At 35.0% G+C, this 22,229-nt stretch overlaps 1 protein-coding gene across 11 annotated transcripts in view; it reads left to right on the top strand.

Annotated features, from left to right (window-relative positions):
* Window positions 1–21,247, top strand: part of pcbp3 (poly(rC) binding protein 3) — a 73,135-nt gene extending 51,888 nt beyond the window's left edge. Inside the window, exons 6-17 of one of the 11 annotated variants that reach the window (XM_058786790.1) lie at window positions 2,218–2,384; window positions 2,668–2,691; window positions 2,893–2,925; window positions 4,076–4,192; window positions 5,553–5,684; window positions 6,095–6,223; window positions 8,951–9,094; window positions 10,790–10,831; window positions 13,012–13,087; window positions 14,463–14,515; window positions 15,415–15,584; window positions 15,852–21,247. In XM_058786790.1, coding sequence (XP_058642773.1) covers window positions 2,310–2,384; window positions 2,668–2,691; window positions 2,893–2,925; window positions 4,076–4,192; window positions 5,553–5,684; window positions 6,095–6,223; window positions 8,951–9,094; window positions 10,790–10,831; window positions 13,012–13,087; window positions 14,463–14,515; window positions 15,415–15,584; window positions 15,852–15,906 — 1,050 coding nt within the window. In that variant the 5' untranslated portion in view covers window positions 2,218–2,309 and the 3' untranslated portion in view covers window positions 15,907–21,247. Of the gene's footprint in view, window positions 1–2,217; window positions 2,385–2,667; window positions 2,692–2,892; window positions 2,926–4,075; window positions 4,193–5,552; window positions 5,685–6,094; window positions 6,224–8,950; window positions 9,095–10,789; window positions 10,832–12,983; window positions 13,088–14,462; window positions 14,516–15,414; window positions 15,585–15,851 lie in introns of those variants that run through there. The other 10 variants (XM_058786789.1, XM_058786795.1, XM_058786793.1 and 7 more) reach the window with 10 other exon arrangements.
* The last annotated feature ends 982 nt before the right edge of the window (window positions 21,248–22,229 follow it).

Raw genomic sequence — 22,229 nt, 5'->3', positions numbered from 1 at the left:
CAAGCTGGTTCACTTGTGTCCATTTGTTTTGCTGCTTCTGTGTGCTCTTAGCTCAGATTAGAATTTTTATGCAATCTGTGCTAAGCAGGAGATTTGCGGACAGCTGGCAGCTCATCTCATATACCCATGCGAATCTCTTCTTATCTTTCCTCTGCTTTCTCTATGCATATCTCTCACATGTAACCTGCAAATTTGTGCTTAAAACTTAACACTGCACAGCTCATCCTTGAGCGCGCATGCTATTTCTCTTACATCGTGCTTTTTTATGTTCACCATCATTCACATTTTGCTCTCTCTTTATCCTGCGCTTCATTCGAAGGTCTGGCAGCTGTACTAGAAAGGCTTAATGTTTCAATCTCTCAATCGTTGTTGATCCCCAGACCCACATGATGGTGTAAATCACCCAAAAAGGGACAGGTCTGAAGCTGTGCTGAGGAGTTAGGATTTGCCCTCCCTCAACAGAGCACAGACAGATACTCATTATAACGGCTGAGCATGAGAAGTCATCGGAGGGATCAGAGAGACAGAAAATACAGATTCGAATAAGCTGAATGTTATGAATTTTTACACAAAATAGAAAATAAGTTGTTTTATATGACCTTGTTTATGGTAAACCCACAGAAATCTGCAGATTTACGCAGAATCTAATGGACTTGATGCTTCTGGCTGAAAGCACAACTGAATTATCCTCAATATTAAGTTTTAAGGTTTTTTTTTTTTTTTTAAATGCATTATATTTAATCAAATTTTAAAGTGATTTTTTAAAATAAATGATTTGAGAATTTGGTTTTATGTGTGTTGTTTTAATTTTGTTTCTATTTATCATAACTATGTAAACACTTTGAATTAATTTGGGCCTAAATGTGTAGAAGTGTATTAATTTGTGTAAATTCTATACAGATTGTGTTTTTGCCTACTCGTAATATTGTCATCGTGTGGTGGTGCTTAGAGCCTTTTTGAGCATCAATACATTGATGCTGCAAAGTCTAGATTCCTAATGTATTTATTTTTATTAATTTATTTTATATAAGATTTAACTGAGATCAGTTTGGTTGGGATGTATCTTCTTTTGCTGTTATTATAGCCCATGAAATATTTGGCACAACTTTGCAACAAGCCCTATGATCTCAGCAGCTGTTAGATTATGAAACTATTTTGAGATTACTGCCTGGCAGTGAATATGATATTAAATTGACTTTGATTACTTGTAAAGTGCTCCCTCTTGTGTTCAAACTATGCATATAAAAGGCTATTAATTATGTTGCAGTGTAGAGTTAAAGGAATGCTCCATATTCAATACAGTCTATACTAACAGCATAATGTTTATTATCACAGAAAACTGTCAGGAAAAAAGCAATCATGCTCACAGTATGGTAATTTCAGTGAAAATTCACCAGGCAATAAAACACACACTGTACATAAAATGTATGGCCACAAAACTTAAAATACATGTTAACATGAGACTAGTGAGTTATATTCAATCTTTACAGGAATGAACAATAATTAGACATTTAAAATATCTGGAAAACAATGTATGCTTTCTTTTCAAAGTGTTACTGTTATTTACATTCAATTTTATTTATTTATTTTACATCAAAAGTTTGGGGACGCAAAGATATATTTACAAGAAATTAATACTTTTATTTTGCAAGAATGCATCGAATTTATCAAAAGTGACAGTAAAGAAGACATTTAAGTTACAGAAAGATTTTTCCTTCATATAAATGCTGTTCTTCGGAACTTTCTATTCATCTAAGAATCCTGAAAAAAATATTAAAATTTCTACAAAAATTTTAATCAGCACAACTGTTTTTGACATTAACAATAATAATAATAATAATAATAAAAATCATTATTATTAGAATGATTTCTGAATAAATTGCAGGAATTCACAGGAATAGATTACATTTTAAATTATATTAAAATAGAAAACAGTTGTTTTAAATTGTAATATTATTGTTTTTACTGTATTTTCATCAAATAATTACAGACTCCAAACCGTTGAATGATAATGTATTCATTTTAAATGAGATGGGACAAGTCAAAAATATTTTCTGTGACAAACAACATCATGTCCCAAATGCTGATTTTTGAACCAGGAGCATTCCTTTAATTCTGAGCAGAGCCAAACATTCTGCGACCGTCTTGGTTTCTCATTTGTAAGTCTGTGGGCTCTTCATGACTCTTGTCTGTGATTATCCCATCCCCCCTGTGCAGGTGACTGGTTGGCTGCTGTACCATCATTCTCGTCCTACTCCTGGGGATTTCCTGTCACGTGACCATATTCCTGCTTCACCTCCACTCCTAGTATGGAACCCAACAAAGTCCAGTCAGAGGGTGGGCTGAATGTGACCCTGACCATCCGGCTTCTCATGCACGGCAAGGTAAGTTGAGCCCGCAGAGCAGTACAGAGGGAAGTGGATGGGGGTGGGCTTGTGATGTCACTGCTGTGTGCCTCAAGGATCTGTCCTCTCCTGACCCACTGTTTCAGGCCAAGGTGAATCAGGGGTTGTCAGTACCAGTGACCTTTTAGACTCATTAAATCTCTGTAAACTAGGAATGAATATAATATGTAGCCATTTTCATGGGGAAATGTGTTCGTATACTTTTGTGAACTGGCAAAATGCTTACGTTTGCAATGATTTCATTGGTTCTCTTCTTTTGCAGGAAGTTGGAAGCATCATTGGAAAGGTATGTTAAACACTGACTGTGTGTGTGTGTGTGTATATATATATATATATATATATATATATATATATATACAGTATAGATAGATAGATATAGATAGATTATAATGTATTCATAGTATGAATATATAAATATATTCAGTATCAGTATATATTTTAAACACTGAATCAAATTCTCCACTCTTTTTTTTTTTTTTTGTTACAGAAAGGGGAAACTGTGAAGAAGATGCGTGAAGAGGTATGTTTCTTTTTGCTAATTTGTTTTACCAAAATCCTCTTGTTCTGTTGAGATTAGCTTTTTTTTTTTATCACACCGACCTCAGTGTTGTTTGTGTAAAAATAATAGTAGTCATTTGAAATGAACTTATTTCCCTTTTTAAAGATGGGATAGAGGAAAGTAGTTTAATATTGCACCTTTAAAGGTCCCATGGCATTAAAATGTCACTTTATGAGGTTTTTTTAACATTAATATGAGTTCCCCTAGCCTGCCTATGGTCCCCCAGTGGTTAGAAATGGCGATAGGTGTAAACCAAGCCCTGGGTATCCTGCTTCTCCTTTGAGAAAATGAAAGCTCAGATGGCCCAATCTGGAATCTTCCCTTTATGTCGTCATACGGGGAAAGGTTACCTCCCCTTTCTCTGCTTTGCCCGCCCATGAGAAAATGAGCTACTACCGTGTGAGGCGAGCGCAATATTTTTTTTTCCTCGAGAGACATCATGGCTTGCAAACCAGCGAAGCACGGCAGTTGCTCAGTGTTTGGATGTACAAATGAACACCGAAGTATTTCCTTCATCCGAGCCTATGGCTAGCATTAGCTACATGATAATAACTGTAACAGCATACATAAACAAACCAACTAAAGTACCGTATCCAGACACAATATATTACACTAACCAATCGGAGACGTCCTGCTGTAGCTGCTGAGTTGCAACTTCTTCATCCGGTGCTTCTCCATCCGGATCAGATTCTGGGTCAAACTGAAAAGCTTGAAGGACTGTGTGTCTACAAGCCATTGCGATATATCTCCTGTCAACATTAGCGCATGGTAGCGCAAGCTGGTTAAAGCTACACACCCACCCTCCACCTTGCCCCGCCTCTCTCCTCCTCATTAGCATTTAAAGCTACAGACACAGAAATGGCACGTCCTAAGGAAAGCTCATTGTGGGACTGGCTCATAGTGGCTGAAATTCTACATCAAGGCTGAATTTCGGGAAACAGACTTCAGATACAGTACTAGGGACCACTTAGGCCTATATAAAAGCATCCAAAAAGCAGCATGTCATGGGACCTTTAAGTGTGTTTTTGAGCTGTTAAAAGGGCCTTGGCTTCTCTCAGACCCGAAGCAGAACAAGAATATGAGGGTTAACTTGACTTTTGGCATCCTACAGAGCGGCGCTCGCATCAACATCTCAGAAGGAAACTGTCCTGAGAGGATCGTCACCATCACTGGACCCACAGATGCCATCTTTAAGGCCTTCGCTATGATCGCATACAAGTTTGAAGAGGTGCTGTCCTCAATACTGTATATGAAAATCTCACTTAACATAAACCACTTTGACAAAACTGATCAAAATGTTTTGATGGTAATGGTAATGGTACTGTAGGTTTGGGGTCGTTCAAATTTTTTAATGATTTTGAAAGTCTCTTATGCTCACCAAGACTACATTTATTTGTTAAAAAAAAAATACAGTAATATTATGAAATAATATTACAATTTAAAATAACTGTTTTGTATTTTAATATATTTTAAAATGTAATTTATTCCTGTGATGCAAAGCTGAAATTTTAGCATCATTACTCCAGTCTTCATTGTCATATGATCCTTCAGAAATAATTCTAATGTGCTGATTTTCTGCTCCACAATCTAAATTGGTGTGCAGAACAGCATGTAACAGATTTTTTGTAATAATGTAAAAGTCCTTACCATCCATTTCAATCAATTTAATGCATCCATGCTGAATAAAAGTATTAAAATTGCTGACGCCAAACTTTTGAACAGTAATGTATCTCAATATACTTAAAGTGCCCCTATTATGGATTTTTGAAAGTGACCTTTCGTGCAGTGTGTAACACAGCTCTAAGTGAATGAAAACATCCTGCAAAGTTTTAAATCTAAAAGTGCACCATGTATAAAGTTATTGTCTCTCAAAAGAAAGAGTCGACTCTGAATCATTGAAACGAGTCGTTTTTAAAACGAATCTTAAGCCATTTCATTGCCTGTCCACTTGTTGCTACTAGGTGCAACTTTTGGGGCGTTAAGAATAGCCGTTTCCCCGGTAACGGCTGTACACAAAGCAGCACTGCTCACAAACACAAACACTGCTTTAAATGAAATCGACTGATCAGACCAATCACGGCAGATTAGCGTCACAAAGGAGGGGTTTGGAAAAACGAATCATTGAGCGAATCGTTTGGGAGTCGTTAAGCAAATAAGGTAAAAATAAATGCATATTATAAGAAAATGAAAGTGTTTTTTGACCTTGCATGCATGTCAACCTGTTGTTGGGGACTCCCAAAACCAAAAAAATAACCTTTCATTACCCATAATAGGGGCACTTTAAGGTCAACAATTTAATAAAAATAAATTGGCAATACCTTTTTATTTTTTTCAATAATCCAATGTATTAAATTCATTTCAAATGAACAGTATTTCATTCAATTTTGTTGGGCAAAACAAAACTTCATGGGCTCAAATCAAAAGACACTAAAATATTAGTCTGGCTTCAGTGCACACGCAGCTTCACAAAAAACATTAAACTGTCATTTCAAGTCTGAATTCTTATTATATGAGCCATATTCTGTTGTTTCAGCCACATTAAAGTTGTATTATCTATTACCTGTTATTAATTTCTGACATTTCTTCAGGATATAATCAACTCCATGAGCAACAGCCCAGCCACCAGTAAGCCCCCTGTCACTTTGCGCCTCGTGGTGCCCGCCAGTCAATGTGGCTCCCTCATTGGCAAAGGAGGCTCAAAAATCAAAGAGATGAGAGAGGTATGAAACATTGTCCTTAGTCTTATTTTCTGATCATGCACTGTCAGATCTCTTTTACTGGCTTATGCAACTTGGCAAAGCCACAAAACTCACAAATATATACAAAAACATCTGACTAGACACATCCTGTTCTCAGTGTAACCAGGTCCCTGCTCAGTCTTTCTATCCACGAAGAATTGCTTTATCTAAAAAAGGTTGAAGGCCCCTGTTGTATGGAAATCACGACATTGCTGATTTCGTTCTTCACTTTTAAATGACTTCAACGGAAACACATGCTTGAATGCAGATGGCAACATTTGGCCCAGCGTTCCCCTGAGAGCAGTGCGGTCTCAGAGCAGATCACACCATCATCAGCAGCAGAGGATGCTCTGAATCATAGCCTGGTGTTTTTCCTTTTCTTTTCTCTTCAGTCCACAGGAGCTCAGGTGCAGGTAGCAGGGGACATGCTGCCTAACTCCACAGAGCGCGCAGTGACAATCTCCGGCACCCCAGAAGCCATCATCCAGTGTGTCAAACAGATATGTGTGGTCATGCTGGAGGTACAGTATTGTACAGTGTTGTTTAAAGGATAAGAATGAAAAAGATTTTATTTACACCTCGTCATGTTGTTTTAAACCCAAATGACTTTCATTACACTGCTGAACACAAGAAGTTAAAGAAAGGAAAAAAAGCACCATCAAGGTTCAATTTATGAAGCCATATAATCATTTAAAATTGGCCTAAATTTAAAATGTATGTATTTGAATTGCTATTCATTTGGATTACACAGTTTTAATAATAATAAGTAATCTAATAATCTTGTGACACATATTTGTCAGTCATATATAAATAAAACATGCAAGAAAATTATTGCACTCCAAATAAATCATGGCATGGTTTAAGTTATGAACTATTTATGTAATTTTATTTAAATAATCATATTTCAATCAGAATGCATTCATTTAGATTGCTTAGGATAAATTAGTTCACTGTAAAAATGAAATGTATTCAGTTAAAAAAGTATGAACATGGTTTAAATATGGCTAGCTGAGGAACAAGCAATATTCAATAAGTTAAAAATATACATTACATTTAGTCTATTAGTTTATTTTAAAACTATGTAATCCAAATGGATGGAAATTTTATACGCAATTCAAATACATAAATCTGAAAATTATGCTTACATATTTTGTATCTATTTTCTAAATGCAATTTATTGATCTTACTGTGAACTATTCATCCATGCATGTGTTTTATGCAATCATGTGACCTATCTTCATCCAATCAACAACCGATGGACAGAACCAAGATAGAACAACACTACATTTATTTATTTTTTGAACAATGAACAAATTATTCTTGATATTTAGATCTTTTCAACGAATCAGCTGATCAAGTTCACTTATTGACTTCAGAAGTTTTGGATATGGTGCATAAGTCGTGTTTATTATATTTTTATGATACAAAAAATATGGCTTTGCCTCCTTTTTAAAGCTGAAAACTTGTATTCCCCATTCATTGTAATTGCTCAGAACAGAGATGCCAGTACATACAGTACAACATTTTCCTTTTGTGTCTCACAGAAAAAGTAAGTCTGTTTTGGAACACTGTGAGGCTGAGTAATGATGAATGTATTTTCTTTTTTTTTGGGGTGAAATCCATTCGTTATAACAATAACAATGGGGTGGATGCACAACCGTACACACAGCCGCACTCCATTACAGCCATCCTGCCAAAGAGAGACTACATTGTTTTACTTGTGATTAATGAGAAACACAAAGCTTCCATTGGCTTGCTTACGCCTTTTCTCAGTTTATTGATTTAAATGTTATTCTTATCCACCAATGACGTGTAGGGCTGATCTCCTGCTGAGGTGAATTGTGCTCTGATTGGGCGTTATTGAATGCTTTTCATTCTTGGCTTGTACAGCCACAGACATATTTCTAAAGTAATCAGATCGCCTGGGATTTTACATCAGGTACTGTCTCATCCTTTGTGTGCAGCTGAAATTTTAGGACTATTTTTTAACATTTGCAAATGTGCAGAACAATTCACGTAGTATTATTCCCAAAATTCAATCTGCTTGATTGGACCTTGCATTTCCAGTGTGACAAATGAATTGGAAATATTATCAGCCACACATTTTAACATATAAAACTGCAAACTAAAACAGTGTATGCTGCTCAGCATTCAGTTGGTGGTGTTCCCTTTCGAACAAAGCCATTTTTTATTTCCAGTGTGGAAAATGAATGCAAAAGTCTCTTTCTTGACTCTTTATTTGATTGGACTTGATTCAGACTTAAATAAACATGCAATTATTAATAATAATAATTAAACATGCAATGTGATGAGGTAATATAATCATGGCATACGACTGTTCAACACTTTTATTGCGTTATTGCTGTTTTCAGAACTAATTAAAAAACGACTTATAAAAATATATACACTGTTTAAAAGTTTGGGATCAGTTTTTTTGTTTTTAAGAAATTTAGTTTGTTTATTTTTCAAGGTTGCCATAAATTGATCAAAAGTGACAGCAAAGACATTTATAGTGTTACGAAAGTTTCTATTTCAAAATGTTTTTTTTATTAACTTTCTATTATTTCTATTCTATTTCTATTTTCATTTTATATTTTATAATTTTATATTTCTATTTTTTTACTTTCTATTTCTAAGAATATTGCGCAAAGAAAACTGTTCCAACATATTTGAATGATTTCTTGAGGAGCCTGTGACACTGAAGACTTGAGTATTGATGCTGAAAATTCAGCTTTGCAATCACAGGAATAAACTACATTTTAAAATGTAGAAAACAGTTATTTTAAATTATAATAATATTTCACAGTATTACTGTTTTTACTGTATTTTTGATCAGATAAATGCAGCCTTCTTGAGTATATGAACATTTTTCAAAAACAATAAAAATACTTACCAATCCCCAACTTTGAAAAAATGGTGTACTTCAGTGTTTTAAGTTAAAAAAAAGTCAGCATGTATTCCATTCGGGGCACTTCTCTGTTGATTTTTTTGCTGCAGCACCTTGATATTTCAGCTTGACTTTTGCCCACTTTATTCCTGGTTTATGGTTTTTTTGTAGAGTAGACCTTTTGAGCTTCACAACACACAGCCTAGAGAATACAGATCTTCAAGCGCCGGGGTCTCACAACATGTTCTCCTGCCTGACTTTTGTACAACTTTACCACAGAAACACTCCACCACGCACACCTGTCTACACCTGTCTCCTGGTCTAACGCTGTTTCTGCCTCTTACCTCTTCCCCTCTCCTAGTCCCCACCGAAAGGTGCCACCATTCCCTACCGCCCAAAGCCCGCCTCCACCCCCGTCATTTTTTCAGGTGGCCAGGTAAGAGCCGACCCGCTGGCGGCGTCCGCAGCCAACCTCAGCCTTTTACTGCAGCACCAGCCACTGCCTGTTAGTTCACTCAGGTTTTCTCACCTTCTCACTCGCATGCTGTCACACCATCCTAACCAGGGAAATGCCTGCAGAGAGAGAGGAGCTTTAGATTGTCAATGAGAGTTCAGATCAGGACTCAATAAGGAGTGTCTGCTTTCTACTGCTATGCAAAAACTGAATTTTAAGCAGAGATTTTTTTTAATGCTTTTGTCTTTGTGCTGCGGTAATGCATTCTAAGAGGTTTTAGAAGACTTTAGTTCACTTTAAATTCACTTTGCAAGTTATTTGTGAGCAGTTATGTGCATTTTGAACTCGAGTGCTTTGATTTCATTTCATTTTCATATTCCAAACTTTTTGCCCCAATACAAGTTACCGTAAAAAGAGAAAGCATTTGGAATGAGGTTCATATTTATGGCGAGTGAAAAACTCTACACAAATTCATGCAACTGACTGCCTTAAAATTCTGTGTGAAGGTCAATAAATTAGGCCAAATCTATTATTATTGCATATTAATGTTCTTATTTTTCTTAAACCTTTGTTTGAATCGGAAATCGACATGATGGGCTGCACTTACAAATAGAGTAATGTTTCAAATGTAGTTATTCTCTTCAGGAAATCAACCTTCAAAAACCTTAGAAGTCTTTGCATATTAAACGGGGACAGAAAGATTATATTTCAACAATGAGAAATACAAAATTGCATACCTCACCTTTCACATGCCAATGATTGCATTTTGGCTGCTTTGAGTGTATTTTAATTCTAGATTATTGTTGTTCACTCTTATTGCAAAATAAACTCCTCCCTCTCAGAGCAAATATCATATCCTTTTAATATTTTCAACACTTGAAGTGTAACATCACAAGATGTGTGTAAGAAACTTTTGATAGAGTTTGTTGACCTGGATTTGCATTAATTTGAGATTCCAATAAAACTTGAAATGTCAAGTTATAAATATTGAAGGGATATGCTATCAGACATGGTTTTCAAAGTCATCCCCACTCATTTGCTAACCAACACAAAATACAATGCGTTTGTAATTTTCTTCCACTAATCTTACATTCCTTTGAAGATGAATAATAATATCCTTTAACAAAGCTCTCAGCATCTTTTTAACGTAACTCATTCACAGACACTTCATCCAACATAACCATAGATGGCACATCATGGCTTTTTACATGCAATACAACATTATTATGAGTGTGACACTTTAAATTGATGTTCTTTTATCTCTTATTTTTGAAAATATGATACTGCATTAAAAGGGGTTACAAATTTTACATACTGTAGAAAACTTGGTGAAGGATGTTATATATTCATCTATTCAGATGGTTCAGAAATAGATTTGCTTTTATTGTCGGGTATATTTACCTACTCAAGGAACGTGTTTGTTATTTGAAGACAATATGAAATATATTTTAGGCGTAGTGTGCACTTGCACTTGAACAGATGCACAGATATGAAAAGCCAGGAGTGTTGCAAATTTGTGTAGAAAAGCCTCAATTATTTAAAGCGCTGAATATTATCACTGTATAAAAATGATTCACTTAAAATATGAAAGAAAACTCAGCTTTTGAAACCAAATGTCCCTGTAAAATATTAATAGATCCTTAAGCGGTTATGAATCAGTTAGTTCTTGTGTTTAATGGGCCCTGCAGCCTTGTAAAAATGTTGATTGGATTTTTCTTTTCTTTTTTTCTCTCTCTGTCTTCACAGGCCTACACAATTCAGGGACAATATGCCATTCCACACCCAGATGTGAGTCCCCAGCCATCCCCCCTCCTCCCCCCTAGCACCGTCAGCAGTCTGCATGGCTCTGTAGTTTTCAGCGTGGACCTCTCTATTAATATTAAGCAGTAATATTAATATGACGTTTATTGATGTGTAATTTTTTTCGCATTGCAATCTCAAAATGTTCTCAACCTCAGCCCTCCGAAATGTAAACCAAACTTCTAAGGACTTGGCCTGTTGGAGGAAATGACAGTGTTTGTAATTTTCTAGATAGTCTCCATAGAATTACAATACGAGACTCGCTCTAAAGTAATTCGAAAGAGACGTGGTTAAACCTAATCCAGTGGTTCTCAAACTTTTCAGACCAAAAAGTACCACCTTTGGTTAGTGTTAAGCAAATCAGCATTTCTATATGAGAAAGGAAGGACTGGAAGGACTAAAAAGCATGGATTTTATGTTATATTGACATTTTATATGTTAATTGCAGCTGTAATTTGATTTTTCAAACATCTTACCTGTTGCATTACAGTTTTACATGCATGAACCTGCATTAAAAGTGTACACTAAACTTCAAAAGTCAGTAAGATTTAAAAAAATTAATACTTTTATTCAGCATGTACTTAATGCAGTTGTTCAAAATTGATATTTTTAATATTATAATAGATATTTATTTCAAATAATTGCAAATAAAGCAAAAATATTAAGCAGCAAACAGTCTTCAACGCTGATAATAGTAAGAAATGTTTCTTGAGCAGCAGATCAGCATATTAATATTCTTCATAATTTAAAGGATCATACGATACTGAAGACTGGAGTAATGGCTGCTTTGCATCACAGGAATAAATTATATTAATATAGTTATTTTAAATTGTAATAATATTTCACAGTATTAGTGTTTAGTGTTTAACTGATCAAATAAATGCAGCCTTCTTTCAAAATGTTTTTAAAAATCTTTCCGACCCCTAACTTTTGAACAGAAGTGTATATAAGATGGAAAACAAGAAGGCAAATGTGGAAAAATAAAAGTACCATTTGAAAAAAAAAAAGAAAGAAAAAAAAAGAAAAGCCATCTACAACATCAAAATTATGCATCACACAGTTTGAGAACCAGAACCACTGACTTAATCAGAATTTCATTTCATTTTATTTATTTTATTATTTATAAAACACAAATAAACACAACAAAAGTTGACCACTGTGTTATACAGAAGAGAAAGGTCAAATAAAAAAGGAAAATGGAAGCACGCTCACAATCCAGATGATTCTTGAATCCTGATAGCTGTGTTTTCCTCACCGATAATCTGAATGAATATCTATCAGAGAGATGAAGAGATACCTTGTGTTAGTTCTTTTCATTTAGGATTGGCAGTGATTGATGCTTAGAGATGTTTCTGCTGACACTGCAATAACTCAAGTCAAGGTTGGACATCCCTTTCAACCTGCTTTAAACTCAGATTTAGAGGGTGTACACAACAACACCCAGCGCAAGTCTGCTGTAGTTCAAAGACTGTAAAATAGGCTTGCGTGTCCTCTGAAGGTTACCCGCGCACTTACATGTTCATATCTCTGATGGATAACGGTTCACTCGTGGTTCAGGCGACAAATTATCCTTGGTAATAACGCCACCTTCTAATGCTTTTAGACTCTTTTGAGCCACTCGGGTTAAAAAAAGCATAAACTACACTCCCATTTGATCTTAAAACAAGAAAAGTTAACGAATAAAGCATCAAAATGTCAAATTTTGCATCAGAGTCCAATTTGCCCTTTGTTATGCTACGCCCCCCGGTTACTGTTGGACAAGTTTTACAGAATGTCCCATTAGAATAAATTTGGATATTTCCACGAACAGCATGATTTTCAGTAAAAATGTGGTCATAAAGCAGTAAATAATATTGATAGGATATTCTTTAGTTTAGTGGGCTGGAATAATTGTGAATCTTTTTTTTTTTTTTTTTTTGCAAATCTGACATTTTTTAGCTTATCACAGATCAGTTAGTGATCAGATAAGATTAACCTACCAAGTCAGGCCAAGTCCTACTAAAGTTTCTATCTCTTCAGCTTTCTCTTTTGCTCTTCTTCCACCACAGTGTGTCATGGCTTCTTATCCTCTTTGTCTCTTTGTTCTAGTTTAGTTTCTTGATTTCTTGGTGTGACCTGTCTTATAACAATAACCTCTTAGCTCTACTGTCCCTCCAAACCCTCAGCAGTTGACCAAGCTCCACCAGTTGGCTATGCAGCAAACCCCCTTTACCCCCCTCGGACAGACCACCCCTGCTTTCCCTGGTACGTACCCACGAGCCCTTTTGAAGTTTCCTTCTCTTTGTACCTGTAGAGACGCTCTCTTCGTCTTTCTCTCTCTCTTTCCTTCTCGTTCCATGTCAAGCATCATGACATGCCCGTGGTGGTTGCTCTTCACTTTGTGGATTTTTTTTTTTTTACTTTAGTTTTTTGGTGTGGTTTCTTCAAAAATGTTATTGCATTTATTTTATTTTATTTTTTGTTAGTGTTTTCTTTTTCTTTTTTTAAAAGTGTTTTATCTTATTTGTTAGTGAGTTTTTATTTTTTTATTTTATTTTTTATTAGTGTTTTATTTTTTAATGTTTGTTTTATTTTACTTGTTAGTGCTTTTTATTTTATTTGTTAGTTCTTTATTTTTTCAGTGCTTTTTTTATTTTTATTATTTTTATTGTTTTTTGTTTGTTTTACTTTAATTGTTAGGGTTTTTATTTTATTTGTTTGTTTTATTTTTTACTGTTTATTTATTTTAAGTGTTTAATTTTATTTAATTTTCCTCTTTTTTTTTGCTTTGTTAGCATTTTTTATATTATTTGTTATTTTTATGTTGTTGTTTTTTTATTTTTTATTTTATTAAACAATATATCCATTAATTGATTCATTCTTCCAACCCATTATTTCTTTCCTTATTTATTTTCTACTTTTTTGAACTTCAGGTTCAACTTCTGAAAAAAACTCACCTTGCATTGTTTTTTTCTGGGTTTTTTTTTTTTTTTGTCAACTTTTTATGAAGTACCTAATTCTGTACTGCTAAGACCTGGGATAAAAGATAGGGAGGTTTTCCTGCTTATGCAACATTGTCACATACAGGGGACTAATGGTGTAGAATTTTATGTTCAAAATGAATTACCAATGGCAAAAAATGTGTTCTTTTCTGCCCTTCAGAAACTGGCGTAAGAGAAGCATATCAGTGTTTTGATTTTACAGACCACAACACATCTTCCATCAAGCCATTCATTAAGTATTCATCTTGATAAACACTACCTTATTCAAGCTCAGATTAAAGCTATTACTAAGGGCAAAACCAATGGCATGCGGAGAGCAGAACATGCTTTGCTATTCACACGTATCAAATATGTATCTAATATACATTTGTGTTAGACCAAGGACAAACTGTAGGAAAGCTTGCCTTGACAGAAGACAAGATGTGAGAACCGCTAGAGATATTTATTTTAGTTTAAGGTGAAAAAAGGCCTCCATAAAAAAGCCTCAGGAGGACTAAGAGTTCCTCACACTCTGCACCTGGTCCATTAAGGTCACGGTCTTCTAAAGCTCACACTGAGTGTTGACACTTTCCAGCGTGTGTATGCAGTGCTGTTTATCCTAGGCTGTCTCTCGAGCTTCCCTCTGCTCTCTGATCCAGGTCTGGATGCAAGTCCCCCGGCCAGTACTCATGAACTCACCATTCCCAATGATGTGAGTATAATGATTGATGCTCCGTTTTGACTCTCAGTCCCTTGTCAGAAAATCCTAACTGATGACAGAAATAAATTTCAGTTTATTTGAGAATAAATGTCTGATGTAGAGTCCAAGTCAGGGTCTTTTCAGCAAAGTCGAACAGAAGTCAAAGTCTAAAAATCCATATCGAAAATAACCCAACAGTTTTGTTTTAAAACTTTATAATTTTATTTGTTTTTGTTGTTGACAAGTATTTGGAGCCACAAGTCAGTATATTTTGTGATTTACACTATCATTATTATTTTTTTTTTTCTTTTTGAAAGGAATTAGTTTTTTCTATTTTAATATTTTCCATTAAAAGAATATATTCTATTTCTAAACTTTTTTTTCTATTTTAATATATTTTTCAGTTATTTTTTTATTAAATTTAATAATTTGTAACATTTTATGATGGAAAAGCTGCATTTTCAGCATCATTACTCTAGTCTTCAGTGTCACACGATTCTTCAGAAATCATTCTATTCATTCTAATTTGGTATAGAAATGTTTCTTCTTATTATCAATGACAAAAACAGTTGTGTTGCTTAATATTTTTGTGGAAACTGTGATACATTTTTTTTCAGAATTCTTGGATGAATAGAAAGTTCAGAAGAACAGCATTTATTGATTGAATGATTGTAAAAATGTACAAGCCTTTACCATCACTTTTGATTAATTTAATGCAACCATGCTGAATAGAAGTATCTTTTTAAAGCTTTTAGACAGTAGAGATCGTTTCAATGTTTTTGACATGATTTAGTTGTCTCTCACAAAACTATTCCATTGCAAATACTAGAAAAAGAAGCTTACTTTCTGTAACACAAACTGTGTTTTCTTTTTGACAGTCCTTTAAGAACCTTTTTCCGCTTTCTTCCCAGCTAATAGGCTGCATAATCGGGCGCCAGGGAACCAAAATCAACGAGATCCGTCAGATGTCTGGAGCACAGATCAAAATAGCTAATGCCATGGAAGGGTCATCAGAGCGCCAGATCACCATTACAGGAACCCCCGCCAACATCAGCCTTGCCCAGTACCTCATCAACGCAAGGTGATCCCATCAACATTTCACAAAAGTGTTTCCAATTTCTTCCAAACTGCAGTAACATAACATTTTTATGGTGTTCTAACTCAACACAGTTTCTAAAAAGCAGCTCAGATAGGATCTTCACACTGTGTACAGAGCAGTGTGTTTGGGGAATCCGAGATGTTTAGCCACAGGCCCTTTAAATCTGTTCTTGTGTGTGATGTTGAGGCTTGCAGGGTGGCGGCCGGGGCCAAACTAATGCATATTGCTTTCCCACGGTTCTGATGGCAGGTTCAGAGACGTGGCCGCCATGTGGAATGACCCCTCATCAATGACTACATCCTGAAGCACCAAACTGCTTTCATTATCTGAAGCTATCAGCAGCTGATTCCTAATATACATATATACAATCTTCCCTTAGAACTCACCAACCTTTCCCTTAAACCCCATGGTCAACTTCATCAGTAGCTACGTTCATGTAGGCAGACTACTGACATTTAAAAAACAAAAGCAGGACAACTATAGTATGATTTGTTCATGTTAATGCAGTGTTTTAGTGTAGTATTTTAGCATGCCGAATGCTTGGATCTTGTTATATATTTATTTATTATTTTAAATTTGTTAGATTAGTTCAGTATGGTTGCTGCATAAGTCTTGTAGTTTGGCAGCAAAGATTTAAAAAAATGCAAAAAGCAGATTGCATCCAATAGCATTTTCTAGCAATGCTGTTGGCAAGGAGCTAGTGATGTGATGCAGATGTTGTAAAGAAGTACAAATGCATGTCAGAATCGAGGAGGTGCTGGAAACTGTGTTTCTTTAGAAGCGCAAGAGATTTTATTTTTGCATTTGATGGGAGCTTGATTGTTTTCAGCTTAACCGTATCGACAGTAATGCATGCTTATTACTCGACGCGGAGAGCAACAAGGCGGAAAAAGCTATCATTCTTGTACAGAAGTGTCAAATGCTTTCAGAATTATTTTATGTTATCTATTTTTTCTATCTTTTCCTTACCCCTCCCCTTTTTCCTCTTCCCTTAACTATTCTAGGCTGACGTCTGAGGTCACTGGAATGGGCACTCTCTAATTTCTACCCATGATCCTTCACTGCATCACATGACCCTTGAGCCAATGGCATTGCACCTAGTTTGTTTTCTCTCTGTACTTTTGCTGTCCTGTATTTTCAGTAATTCTGACTAATTTCTATTCTATAATGTGCACATATTTCAAATCTCAGTTTGCTGTTCCTCCTACTCAGCCTTTGTTGTGCTCCCGATGGTCCTGCTTTATAATTATTTTCACAGACACTTTCACTTTTTTTTGACTCTCTAGTACCTCATGTCACCGGTGTTCTGTTTTCCATCGCTTTCACTGTGAATTCACGTTTTCCGGTCCGTATTCTGTGGTGTGGTACAGCAAAGCCAATGAAATCCTTCACTTTCCAATCTTTCATTAGGTCAGATTGAGTTTAAAGCAGCGGTCCTGTGCTTTGCTCCAGGGCTTTGCTCACTGGGAAACTTACAACAGTGCGTCTCATACATGAATAATGAAACCAACTGATGGAGTTGGAATGTTTGCACCACGCCTGTACGATTTGTTTGCATCTGTCATTGTGGCATGCGGAGTAAAACAGAGAATCCATTATTAGCTTCTTGTATTCACTTTCAGAACCGAGAGGAGGAAGAAAATCAGTGTGAAAACAAACAATATGAGGATGTATAAGCCGCTCTCTCAACTTTACTGCATGCTGAGACATTTCAATTCAGCCCACAATCTTAAGTTTAAGTAATTGAATATATCACAGCAGAATTATTTATAGGATATTTTTATATGCGACGTGTTTTTGCAGTAGTATGAGAAATACAGTGGCTTTATTCCTTTGGAAGTGAATACAGATGTGCTGATAATGAAATCCACCCCATGCTCCTCTACCATACGCTCTCTCTGTGAGTATGGTAAACTCTCATGAAGGGTACAAAATGAACTTTTTGCCACTCCTCAACATTTTGGATGAACAATGTTACCTGCCATAAAACTGTATTTTGCATTATTATTGGGATATGCAGAGGCCTCGTTCATAAAAACACTTACGATCGGATTTGATTTCATCTTAAGTCAAACATGAGCAACAAATCGAGATTTATAAAGGCAAAAGCAAATGTGAATTTAAGATGAACTGCAATTTATGAAGTGGGATGGATTTAGGAAAATATATTGGCTCATAATCATTAATAATAAATCATTATAAATAATTTTACATGTATATTATATATATATATATATATATATATATATAGAATACACACACACACACACATATAATTAAATAATTATATACATTTATTATTATTTCAAAATAAGAAATTGTTAAATAATTAATTATTAATTTCTATTTTACAATTAAAATATATATATATATATGTATGTTGAATTCAAGCTGAACTGCAATTTATGAAGTGGGATGCATTTAGGAAAATCTTTTGTGAATATTGACATTTTATGAATCATTTGCAGGAACATATATTAAAGTAATTAAAATAATCCAACATTGTTGATTCATTCATAGGTACATTTTGAAATTTGTCGTACATTCACATTACACGCATGTCTTTATAAACGAGGCCCCTGATTTCATATTACAAACCTATTCAATTTCAATCAATTTTTACTCACACTTGGCAGTTGGTGAGTGTTCATTCTGGACCCTTTCCTCATGCGTCCAGCAGCACACTTCATTCTGACAGTGTTTTCCATATTGCTCTCCAAAACCATATTTGTCAGTCAAACTGAAAAGACATGCACAAGCTCTGCATGCGTCAGACGAGACTAAGGTCGTTCTCCACTGACAGCTTCTGAAACATGTGCACGCACAGTCGACACAGCTGCCATGGCCATATTTCTGCTACATACCAATACGACAGAGCGCTTTGTTATTTTCCCTAGTCCACTCTTCAGTAATTAGTCAGGATCATTTGTATCTCGGGCTCTGGAATGTTCACGGATTTTGGCCAGACTTTCAAAAGTGATGGCAGATTTAGTACCCTGGTCTGCTCTTAAACATGATTGTTTATTGATAACAGTTGTTTAGCTTCAGTTAAGGCCACTGTGTGTTTTTATTATTATTACTGATACCCATGATTCTTGAGTGTGTCTCCTCCTGCTGATGTAGCCTTTACTGATCAGCTCTAATAATATTTTTCTCACATGCAAAATTTGATTGACTTTAAGCTATTTATGTTGCATGTTTTGCTGTGAATAATTATTAAGACAGCCTGTGTACACTATTAATGATTCCTTCCCGTTATTTTATCCATCTGACCAGTTTTTTTTTTTTTTGAAGATGTGTGTAATTTCTGCAGCACAAAACAATCTGCGGCCTGACTGGCATGAGATGTTGAAATAAATGTGAAGATGCTCTGGGTCGGTAATGGTACATGCATCTCATAAAGCAATTATATAAGAACCCCAATGACATTGAAGTGCTTTTCAAGTCTGGAGACCTTACCAATGAATGTGTAGTGCCGTAACCCCATCTGTTGTATTGTAAATACCTGTGGAGAAATTATTGTGGGTTGTATATTTGGAGATGCTACAAAAAATGAGTTACCTCCCTCTAAAATGAATATGTCATACCATGCATGTTGAAGATTAGCAGCAAGGCACTTGATTTGTTCTGTTTCCACATAAAACCTGTTTAGTTATCCTTTGACTTCCATTCAGACAGACAGGGGAATGATTGAAGTCATTATTTTTGCAATTTTATTTGTTGCTGCTAGTTGCGCAGAAATTACACACTTCAATTCTCGCCCCAGCAAAACTGTCAGTGTTGTGTTGCTATAGTTAAGCAATTTATTTCCAGTACTGAAGCCCTCTGATTAAGCTCTGAAAGTTTTCCCAATTTTTCCTGAAGATTGCGACCAAGCTGATGTCATGTTGAGTTCCCATTTTATCCAAATCGGAACTTTTTCAGTCAGCAATCAATATGTATTTCATCCTCCACATTTAAATGTGTAAAATGTGGTATTGAGGCTGAAAGTTGAATGTAACTGCTTCAACGTGATTCATTATTCAACCTCTAGTTTAACTTTCTTGGCATTTTCAAATTGCATGGTTTTTACATGAGAATATGTAATCATGCACTAGAAGAAACAATTTTTTTTCACAGTCTTACAACAGAAAATTATGGAAACTGTTTCCACCACAGGATAAAATTGCGATCTCACAATTTGGACTTTTTTTCCCTCATAGTTTTGAGTTTATTTCTTATCATTTGAACATTTTATTCCTCAGAATTGAGATATAAATTGCAGTTCTGAGAAGAAAAGTCTGAATTGTGAGATAATGTAATTTACAAGAAAAAAAAAGATCTATTTTTATGTAAACTCGGAATTCTCTAATAAAAAAGCCAGAATTGTTAGATTTAAACTCCGAATTCTGAGTTTATATCTTTTTTACATTGCAAGAAAAGAGTCTGAATTGTGATATAAAAGTCACTTTTTATGTTTTATTCCTAGGCGGAAACAATCTTCCATAAAAAATGCGTTCTTATTTATTTAATCCGGTTCAAAAGCATGCATTTGCAAAGCATTGAAGTTATAAAGTTCTATATTTCTATATTTCTATTTGGTATCTGTTAAGCAGTATCACTGCAGTCAAATCACAGATATGCACCCAAGAGTTAATTTACACCAAAATCTAACATTTTATGTTTTAATGTCTATTATGAGCACAGAACTTTTATAATATTGGACTTGTAAAGGTATGCACATGGTCATGCTGAGCCATCCGTGCACATGGCCGGAAATGATGTCATACTGTTGCTTTAAAATAGCTCATTTATCTGGAATTATTCAACACATTTTGTTGGTGTTTTAGATTCAGCGTCGTCGCATTTACCATATGTTTTGCACTGCTTTGAAATGTAATATTTGTGTCAGTGTCTTAGACTCTGTTAAACATTAAGTTAGATTGTATGTTTACACAAGACCATGTCTTGTGATACATGTATGGAATGTTTTATTTGATGTTATGTTTAGTCCATAACGTGCTGTACTCTAGATCACTGTACAGATGCATATTAATATTCAGACAGCAGCATGCGTAACTTTGACATTTCTCAGTAGCAGAATGCTTCACCAAGGGAGGCTTTTGTTATTTTTTATTACTATTGTTATGACTATTATTTCACAAATGCAATAAAAATAAATGTTCGTATAGGACTGCAGTGACGTGTCGAAAATGATGTACTGTTTGGTGGAAAACTCAGTACACCATTACAAACGGCTATTGTATTTTTTCATGTTTCATCTCCACCCGACCTCATGATATTCACATGATGTTGTTCTCATGCAAATCATGTGGTTAATTTGCACTCATAATTTTAATCTGCATTAATTCTCACTGTGCTCATCTAAAATCATTGCATTCATTTTGTTGGTCATGCAGTTTTTCATTGTACTAGAGCAGCAAAAAAAAAAAAAAAATGAAAAAATGAAAAAAAAAAAAGCCCTCTACCTGTCTGTGCTTCTGTAAATGATTATGTTTGGGAAAAAAAATGTAACAGAGTAATTATTTTATGTTGGACAATTTGCTGCTTGCAGGTCTATATTAGATTCAAATTACTGCTGAGGTTAGGTTAAACTTTGAAATGTTTTGTAAAAAGGAGATAATAAAGTTTGTTTTTCCCTTGAATTTTTGTGATGCCTATTTTTATTAATATTATTTATAGTCAATTTCATTTTTGGGGGAAACATAGTTTCTATTTTTATAGAGCACATTTAGCACAACCGCAACTGATCCAAAGTGCTTCACAATGCAGAATATGATAGATAGATAGATAGATAGATAGATAGATAGATAGATAGATAGATAGATAGATAGATAGATAGATAGATAGATAGATAGATAGATAGATAGATATTTATAATTGTTTAGACAGAATTTATTTATTAACTGAATTCATTTTTTACAATGCATTTTTTGTCCTATCTTTTTACCACTAGAGGTCGCTAAATGTTGTAATTAGCTTCATAAATTAACCTGTATGTGATTTTGCCACAAAAACAGTGCAACCAGAGGTTTTTTCACTTGATATTTAGTATAAACTATAGTTTTTTTTTTTTTTTAATGCTTGACCTACTATAGTCACAAACACGCATTAGCCTATGCATTTAAAGTGATTCATTGTCAGGCTGAAGGCGTTGTTATTCCTTGGTGACATAATCAATAGCAGTGTGAGGCTACAGATCTCTATGCTTCAGAGACCTTTAACTCAGCCAATATAGCGAGATTCAAGGTTGTGCTTGAATCGGAACATGGGCAGCAGGATATAAGAGCTTCGCCTGGGAACAACCTGCACCGTTATTTAAAATCCATTAGGTTTTGAACAAAAGTTTATTAGTCCTCTGTAATTCTGTTGCACAAGGTTCTCTAATAAAACTCAAAGTCATTTTCTTTAAATTAAAAACGGCAGCGTGGCTAATCGCCGGTTGATCCTGCCGGCCTTTCTCGAAAGCCATGGGAAGGCATTGGGAACGGCCCTAGATCACTGCTATGCTTCAAAATTAGTATGTTACTACAGGGGAAGGAGAAGTCACCTCTACCCACCCTCCAGTCATTGGCCTCAGTTTGTTCCCTGCCAGAAATAAGCTCAAATTAAAACACCTCTTGATTG

This window comes from Onychostoma macrolepis, chromosome 09, assembly GCF_012432095.1.
Source record: "Onychostoma macrolepis isolate SWU-2019 chromosome 09, ASM1243209v1, whole genome shotgun sequence".
Lineage (NCBI taxonomy): Eukaryota > Metazoa > Chordata > Actinopteri > Cypriniformes > Cyprinidae > Onychostoma > Onychostoma macrolepis.
The sequence above is the reverse complement of the archived record's forward strand: the minus strand, read 5'-3'. Positions and strand labels throughout refer to the sequence as shown.